The 10,156-nt window shown below is 46.7% G+C and overlaps 1 protein-coding gene across 1 annotated transcript in view; it reads left to right on the top strand.

Annotated features, from left to right (window-relative positions):
* The first annotated feature begins 9,479 nt into the window (after window positions 1-9,479).
* The window catches only part of WNK1 (WNK lysine deficient protein kinase 1), a 74,409-nt gene continuing 73,732 nt past the window's right edge, over window positions 9,480-10,156 (top strand). Inside the window, exon 1 of the mRNA XM_075855601.1 lies at window positions 9,480-9,494. Within this exon, the coding sequence (XP_075711716.1) occupies window positions 9,480-9,494 (15 nt within the window). The remainder of the gene's footprint in view (window positions 9,495-10,156) is intronic.

The raw sequence follows: 10,156 nt of genomic DNA, 5'->3' as shown, positions 1-10,156 counted from the left end.
AAGATCCAAGAAATCTGTGTCCTGTCAGGAGGATCTGGATGAATGAAGAATAAAACGCTGGATGTTCAGAGTCGCCCTCAGCGATGATGTCATCACCCGCCAACTCTGCGTTATCTTCACTCACCCCATATCAGTGAATATGGAAAGGCACCAGCAGTTAGATCACTGCTTGCTGCTGGGGTGTCAGTGATTCACCGGTCCTGACTCTATTATTGTCAGCACTATCTGTGGGATGCGCTAAGATGGCACTATCGATGGGGGTACTAATAATAGGGGCATTCTGCCAGAACTATAATGGGACTATTAACGGAGGCATTGTTCTGGCACTGGGATGGCACTGCTGGCACAATGGATGGGGCACTTTTCTGGCATCATAAAGACACTTTTAGTAAAGAGCACTGTACTGTAGTTATTAATAGGGAAGACTCTGCAGACAATATTGATGGGAGCACTACAATGGCACTATTAATGAGGGCACTATGATGGGGCAGTATGGTGGTGCTATTAACGAGGGCACTATGGTGGTGCTGTCAATGGGGGAACTAGGATGGTGCTTTTGATGGGGAACTAGGATGGTGCTATTGATGGGGCACTATGATGGTGATATTATAATAATAATAATAATAATCTTTATTTATATAGCGCCAACATATTACGCAGCACTTTACAATGTAGAGGGAACATGAAAACAATATCAGACATTACATAGTGACAAAGTTCATTTACAATTCAAACCTGGGGAGTGAGGACCCTGCTCGCAAGAGCTTACAATCTATGAGGACATAATGGAGACACAAAGTGTAACAGTGTTTGTTCTGTACAATGGTCCGGCCATCTTTATACACATGCGGTGGTGACATAAAGCTGCATGAGCCGGTCACCAGCCAGTATCCGTGTATGACGGACATGAAGAGAAGGAGTGTGAGGGAATCTTATTCTGATGACTAATCTAAATGGAGGGCCATGAAAAGGAGTCAGATTAGGGAATGTTATAGGCCTGTCTAAATAGATGTGTTTTCAGGGCACGTTTAAAACTGTGGATATTGGGAATTAATCGGATTGTCTGGGGTAGCGCATTCCAGAGGACGGAGCAGCACGAGAGAAATCCTGGAGACGGTAGTGGGAGGTTCGGATTATGGAGGATTTTAATCTAAGGTCGTTGGCAGAACGTAGAGCCCGAGTAGGGTGGTAGACAGAGATGAGGGAGGAGATGTAAGGAGGTGCAGCACTGTGGAGAGCTTTGTGGGTGAGAGTAATAAGTTGATGGGGCACTATGATGGTGATATTGATGGGGCACTATGATGGTGATATTGATGGGGCACTATGATGGTGATATTGATGGGGCACTATGATGGTGATATTGATGGGGCACTATGATGGTGCTATTGATGGGGCACTATGATGGTGATATTGATGGGGCACTATGATGGTGATATTGATGGGGCACTATGCTGGTGATATTGATGGGGCACTATGATGGTCTATTGATGGGGGCGTTATGATGGTGCTATTGATGGGGCACTATGATGGTGATATTGATGGGGCACTATGATGGTGCTATTGATGGGGCACTATGATGGTGATATTGATGGGGCACTATGATGGTGATATTGATGGGGCACTATGATGGTGATATTGATGGGGCACTATGATGGTCTATTGATGGGGGCGTTATGATGGTGCTATTGATGGGGCACTATGATGGTGATATTGATGGGGCACTATGATGGTGCTATTGATGGGGCACTATGATGGTGATATTGATGGGGCACTATGATGGTGATATTGATGGGGCACTATGATGGTGATATTGATGGGGCACTATGATGGTCTATTGATGGGGGTGTTATGATGGTGCTATTGATGGGGCACTATGATGGTGATATTGATGGGGCACTATGATGGTGCTATTGATGGGGCACTATGATGGTGATATTGATGGGGCACTATGATGGTCTATTGATGGGGGCGTTATGATGGTGCTATTGATGGGGCACTATGATGGTGATATTGATGGGGCACTATGATGGTGCTATTGATGGGGCACTATGATGGTGATATTGATGGGGCACTATGATGGTGATATTGATGGGGCACTATGATGGTGATATTGATGGGGCACTATGATGGTCTATTGATGGGGGCGTTATGATGGTGCTATTGATGGGGCACTATGATGGTGATATTGATGGGGCACTATGATGGTGCTATTGATGGGGCACTATGATGGTGATATTGATGGGGCACTATGATGGTGATATTGATGGGGCACTATGATGGTGATATTGATGGGGCACTATGATGGTCTATTGATGGGGCACTATGATGGTGATATTGATGGGGCACTATGATGGTCTATTGATGGGGGCGTTATGATGGTGCTATTGATGGGGCACTATGATGGTGATATTGATGGGGCACTATGATGGTGCTATTGATGGGGCACTATGATGGTGATATTGATGGGGCACTATGATGGTGATATTGATGGGGCACTATGATGGTGATATTGATGAGGCACTATGATGGTCTATTCATGGGGGCGTTATGATGGTGCTATTGATGGGGCACTATGATGGTGAAATTGATGGGGCACTATGATGGTGCTATTGATGGGGCACTATGATGGTGATATTAATGGGGCACTATGATGGTGATATTGATGGGGCACTACGATGGTCTATTGATGGGGGCGTTATGATGGTGCTATTGATGGGGCACTATGATGGTGATATTGATGGGGCACTATGATGGTGCTATTGATGGGGCACTATGATGGTGCTATTGATGGGGCACTATGATGGTGATATTGATGGGGCACTATGATGGTGCTATTGATGGGGCACTATGATGGTGATATTGATGGGGCACTATGATGGTGATATTGATGGGGCACTATGATGGTCTATTGATGGGGGCGTTATGATGGTGCTATTGATGGGGCACTATGATGGTGATATTGATGGGGCACTATGATGGTGCTATTGATGGGGCACTATGATGGTGATATTGATGGGGCACTATGATGGTGATATTGATGGGGCACTATGATGGTGATATTGATGAGGCACTATGATGGTCTATTCATGGGGGCGTTATGATGGTGCTATTGATGGGGCACTATGATGGTGAAATTGATGGGGCACTATGATGGTGCTATTGATGGGGCACTATGATGGTGATATTAATGGGGCACTATGATGGTGATATTGATGGGGCACTACGATGGTGCTATTAATGGGGCACTTTGATGGCACTATGATAGGGCAATGTCATTGTACTATTAATATGGATAATATGATGGTGCTTTTGATGGGGATGGGGCACTGTAATTGCACTATTAATGGAGACACTATGATGGGTCTATCGATAGGGCACTGTGATTGTACTATTAATGGAGACACTATGATGGGTCTATCGATGGGGCACTGTGATTGTACTATTAATGGAGACACTATGATGGGTCTATCGATGGGGCACAGTGATTGCACTATTAATGGAGACACTATGATGGGTCTATCAATGGGGCACTGTGATTGCACTATTAATGGAGACACTATGATGGGTCAATCGATGGGGCACTGTGATTGCACTATTAATGGAGACACTATGATGGGTCAATCGATGGAGCACTGTGATTGCACTATTAATGGAGACACTATGATGGGTCAATCAATGGGGCACTGTGATTGCACTATTAATGGAGACACTATGATGGGTCTATCAATGGGGCACTGTGATTGCACTATTAATGGAGACACTATGATGGGTCAATCGATGGGGCACTGCGATTGCACTATTAATGGAGACACTACGATTGGTTTATCGATGGGGCACTTTGATTGCACTATTAATGGAGACACTACAATTGGTCTATCGATGGGGCACTTTGATTGCACTATTGATAATTAATTCAAATTTATTTTTACAATATTAGATTTTCCAAACCTCCAGTGTTATTACCCACAATCCTCACATCTCTGAGGTTTCCTTCCCGTCCAGCCGATAAACTAGAAGTGGAATTCCCCTTTAAGGAAGAGGTTTGACATGATTTCTAGGGCAGTTTGGAGGGTGCATGACCCCTGAGTACAGGACACACCTGGTTACACTGAGCAATGTCCATCCTGTCTCAGGTAGTGACCGATCCCGTCTCGTCTGTCGGACCTCCGGACATAAATCTTCACCCCTGACTCGTCTGAACTTCAAAGCTTCTATCACTTACCACATCACTAATTTATAGTAAAAAATGTGCCATTTCCCTAATTACAGGCAATATTTGTAGGAGAGAACAAGAAGGCACAGACCTCCCCCCCCCCAGAAAATCACAGACCCCCCCAGAAAATCACAGACCCCCGCCAGAAGATCAGAGACCCCCCCAGAAGATCACAGACCCCCCTAGAAGATCACAGCCCCCCCAGAAGATCACAGACCCCCCCCCCCCCCGGAAGATCACAGGACCCCCCCGAGAAGATCTTTGGTGTATTATATACTGTATATGTCTTTGGTGAGCGGAGTGATCAATGCTGGAGATTACTGGCTGATTGTGAGAAGAGATTCTGTGGTGGTGTCCCCATGATAACACTTCCTGCCCCTGGCAGTTCATTATTATTATTGGGACCGGATATCTCTCTTGTGGAGCACACGTCACTGATGATGTCACTAACATTTCCTGATGTCATGAGGGCCGTTATAACAGTACAGGGCAGATTCAGTGGCCAGACTATATACGGACAGCTCAGCACCTGACAACCTGGCAGATAGCAGAGAGCACTAGACTTGGCAGGGCCTATAGAGAGTGGATCTATAACTGTCAGCGACGGTGGGGTAGACGGGGGCCACACGGCTGGAGCCCCCTGATATAATCTGTAAAGTATCAAAGCAAAAAAAACAGAAAACCAGAAAGACACAAAACCAGACAAAGTCACGGACGAGCCCCAATGTGGAGAAAACCGGAACGTGATGGAAAAATCCTCTCACCCCTGGAAATCACCGAGGAGGCGGCCGGAACGTCACAGACAGGAAGGGAACAAAGGAAACACCACAATTCTACAAATTCATCTCAATTTACCCAAAGCCACAAATAACATGTATTTCAAGGAACATCTGCGGCTGACACACTGTTATGGGGGATCTGTGGCTGACACACTGTTATGGGGGATCTGTGGCTGACACACAGTTATGGGGGATCTGTGGCTGACACACAGTTATGGGGGATCTGTGGCTGACACACTGTTATGGGGGATCTGTGGCTGACACACTGTTATGGGGGATCTGTGGCTGACACACAGTTATGGGGGATCTGTGGATGACACACTGTTATGGGGAATCTATGGCTGACACACTGTTATGGGATATATGTGGCTGACACACTGTTATGGGGATCTGTGGCTGACACACTGTTATGGGGGATCTGTGGCTGGCACACTGTTATGGGGGATCTGTGGCTGACACACTGTTATGGGGGATCTGCAGCTGACACACTGTTATGGGGGATCTGTGGCTGACACACTGTTATGGGGAATCTATGGCTGACACACTGTTATGGGATATATGTGGCTGACACACTGTTATGGGGATCTGTGGCTGACACACTGTTATGGGGGATCTGTGGCTGGCACACTGTTATGGGGATCTGTGGCTGACACACTCTTATGGGGAATCTGTGGCTGACACACTGTTATGGGGATCTGTGGCTGGCACACTGTTATGGGGTTCTGTGGCTGGCACACTGTTATGGGGAATCTATGGCTGACACAATGTTATGGGGGATCTGTGGATGACACAATGTTATGGGGAATCTATGGCTGACACAATGTTATGGGGATCTGTGGATGACACAATGTTATGGGGGATCTATGGCTGACACACTGTTATGGGGATATGTGGATGACACTGTTATGAGGAATCTGTGGCTGACACACTGTTATGGGGATCTGTGGCTGGCACACTGTTATGGGATATATGTGGATGACACTGTTATGGGGCTCTGTGGCTGGCACACTGTTATGCGGATCTGCGGCTGGCACATTGTTATGGGGGGATTTGCGGCATCTCGAGGAGACGGGGGTGCAGGTTTACGTCTTCTTGCTCTTGATTGGCAGTCGGAGGAGTCGCGTGGATCGTCTTGCGCTTGTTCAGCCGTGATCAGACGTCGTATGTGGAATCTTCGAGCTTTCCGTTCCGGCCATTGGAAGATCTATAGGAATGTGTTATACGGATATAAGATGAATGATCGGCGTATAATCTCCGGTCACGAGACCGCCCAGGACTGAGCTGTCGTCTAAGCTTCACCTGCCGCCTGCACTTCAATCTGACCACAAGGCGACAGGCGGCGCGGCCTTTCATATAGGAGGAGACCGGCCATACTTATATCTGAGTAGCTGCCACCATGTGAATATCATTTCAGGCAGCTGGACATTATAGGGGATTTATCACGGGACCGACCTCCCTACAGAACCGGCCAATCCCGCGATTCTGAGTAATTTTATTCTCCTGTAAGGAGACAACCGGTAATGGCGGCTTTTATAAATCTACATATTTCCCAGCTCTCTTACTGCCCTGCATGAGTGTCAGTCTTTACTGCAGTTGTGGCATTCTATTCATGGACCAGGAGGCACAGGATGAGCATGGCTATAGGGGGGTTTCGGTTCTCCCGTCTGGATGGATAAGTCCCACTTGTGAGCAGCAATCAGAGATGATTGAACGGTCACCACCCGACATCATTACACAGGGTTGTGGGGTTATGGCATCTGCCAATTTCTGGGGATCTCGTTACAGCACCCGCTGCGATGCCCCGGCCCCGCTCCTGCGTCTGTACCGCTGCCAGAATACATCAAGGCACGAGCTGCAGAAAACCTGGACAACTGGACAGCGAGGGGGGGAGGGGAGGGGCGTCTGTCGACTGGGGGTCAAGACACAAATACCAAGTGATCAGATATAAGTAACACTCCACCTGCAGTCTCTCCAGTTACTGCATCATTTAATGCAATCTATTGCTCCCTGTTATCAGCCACGTAAAGGATAAGGCTATCTATAGGAAAAGTGAATGCAATTTACTGCTCCCTGTTGTCGTGGGGAGAGAGGGGAGAGGGAGAGGATGATTGTAGACTAGAAACCTCGCTGCCCCTATGACAACTACTTATGTCACCCATCTGCAGTGCTGAGACATTTACATCCATGTTAGTGGGGTCTCTGGTGACGCTGGTATCGGGGGCCGTCTTTATAGCGTTACGTCTTCTATCATTGTGTAGTATCGCAGCGTTATTTACAGGTGACAATATCTGCGTACACCCTCTATGACAAAATCCTGCACATGCTTGTCTGATACTAACGGGGAGTGGGAAAAGTAGTGTCTTACATCAATGTTATTCAATAAAGTATTTTTTATTTTTAACATTGATGTAACACACTACTTTTCCCACTCCCCGTTCCTTTGTTCATATATCGATAATTGGTGGTGTACACCTAGTGTGAATTACTCCAACATATTATATATAAAATTGTAAGAGGGTAATACCTATCTAAATATATCACTTGTCTGATACTATAATGGGGGCACTGTGGGTGACACTATAATGGGGGCACTGTGGATGACACTATAATGGGGGCACTGTGGATGACACTATAATGGGGGCACTGTGGATGACACTATAATGGGGGCACTGTGGATGACACTATAATGGGGGTACTGTGGATGACACTATAATGGAGGTACTGTGGATGACACTATAATGGGGGCACTGTGGATGACACTATAATGGGGGCACTGTGGATGACACTATAATGGGGGCACTGTGGGTGACACTATAATGGGGGCACTGTGGATGACACTATAATGGGGGCACTGTGGATGACACTATAATGGAGGTACTGTGGATGACACTATAATGGGGGCACTGTGGATGACACTATAATGGGGGTACTGTGGATGACACTATAATGGAGATACTGTGGCTGACACTATAATGGAGGTACTGTGGATGACACTATAATGGGGGTACTGTGGATGACACTATAATGGAGGTACTGTGGATGACACTATAATGGAGGTACTGTGGATTACACTATAATGGGGGCACTGTGGATGACACTATAATGGGGGTACTGTGGATGACACTATAATGGAGGTACTGTGGATGACACTATAATGGAGGTACTGTGGATTACACTATAATGGGGGCACTGTGGATGACACTATAATGGGGGTACTGTGGATGACACTATAATGGGGGCACTGTGGATGACACTATAATGGGGGCACTGTGGATGACACTATAATGGGGGCACTGTGGATGACACTATAATGGGGGCACTGTGGATGACACTATAATGGGGGCACTGTGGATGACACTATAATGGGGGTACTGTGGATGACACTATAATGGAGGTACTGTGGATGACACTATAATGGGGGCACTGTGGATGACACTATAATGGGGGCACTGTGGATGACACTATAATGGGGGCACTGTGGGTGACACTATAATGGGGGCACTGTGGATGACACTATAATGGGGGCACTGTGGATGACACTATAATGGAGGTACTGTGGATGACACTATAATGGGGGCACTGTGGATGACACTATAATGGGGGTACTGTGGATGACACTATAATGGAGATACTGTGGCTGACACTATAATGGAGGTACTGTGGATGACACTATAATGGGGGTACTGTGGATGACACTATAATGGGGGTACTGTGGATGACACTATAATGGAGGTACTGTGGATGACACTATAATGGAGGTACTGTGGATTACACTATAATGGGGGCACTGTGGATGACACTATAATGGGGGTACTGTGGATGACACTATAATGGAGGTACTGTGGATGACACTATAATGGAGGTACTGTGGATTACACTATAATGGGGGCACTGTGGATGACACTATAATGGGGGTACTGTGGATGACACTATAATGGGGGCACTGTGGATGACACTATAATGGGGGCACTGTGGATGACACTATAATGGGGGTACTGTGGATGACACTATAATCGGGGTACTGTATCTGGCACTGTTGTGAGGATAGTGCAGCTGACACTGTTATGGGGTACTACTGATGACACTGTTATGAGGGTACTGCACCTAACACTATTATTGGGTACTGCAGATGACATTGTTATGGGGGTACTGCAGGTGAAACTCTTATGTGGTACTCCAGATGACACTATAATGGGGTATTGCAGGTGACACTGTTATGGGGTACTGAAGATTACATTATAATGTGGTTACTGCAGCTGACACTGTAATGGGGGTTGCCCTGATGACACTGTTATGGGGTATTGCAGATGACACTGTTATGGGGTATTTCAGATGACATAATGTGGGTACTGCAGGTGACACTGTTATGGGGTAGTCCTGATGACACTATAATGGAGTATTGCAGCTGACACTGTTATGGGGTAATGTAGCTGACATTAAAATGTGGAGACTGCAGATGACACTGTTATGGGGGCACCGTGGGCTTTATGAGTCCAGTCCAGGTAAGGCTGTCTCTGTGTTACGCTGCGTGTATCAGTTATTCCCGTCTATAACATTTCGGGCCGCTCCGGTGAATGTGTCGGGTGGTCGCGCCCTTTATGTTTTCTTGCGGCCCGTGATAGCGGTATAATCGTGGCCCTCCCACCGGAAGAGGTCGTGCACCCCAACTTCAGGGTCTAGTCTGGAGTCTGTTTATTAATGGGGGCTGTTAGTTCAGGGGGTCAGTATTTATTTAGGGGTGTAGGGTCTATAGATTTTGGGGAGATGATGGGGGTCATAGTTACTATTTGTGATGTAAATATATAGTTGGGGGTGTGTCCTATATAAATGGGCGGAGCATAAAGAAAACAAAATTGCGCTCCACGCTGCGGGCGCCGCTTCAAACAACATTTTTTAGAGTCTCCCTGATGTCCCTTCCCCAAAGTTGACAAGTTTGATCTATTCCCCTTTTGGGCAGCATGGGGATCTGAAGAAGGGGATTTTGTTGTTCTCCTATACATTATATTATATATTACACCTATATAAACCCTGGTCTGTATACTGATAGGAATGGCCCGACAAGACTCATCAGCACTGATATTGTGAAACCATTTTTATAGGGACACATGGAGCCTGGGCCCGGCTAACCGCCCTTGTAGTCAAAAACCCATAAGGCCTCAAGTAT

This window comes from Rhinoderma darwinii, chromosome 3 (genome assembly GCF_050947455.1).
Source record: "Rhinoderma darwinii isolate aRhiDar2 chromosome 3, aRhiDar2.hap1, whole genome shotgun sequence".
In the NCBI taxonomy this organism is placed as follows: Eukaryota; Metazoa; Chordata; class Amphibia; order Anura; family Rhinodermatidae; genus Rhinoderma; species Rhinoderma darwinii.
The sequence above is the reverse complement of the archived record's forward strand: the minus strand, read 5'-3'. Positions and strand labels throughout refer to the sequence as shown.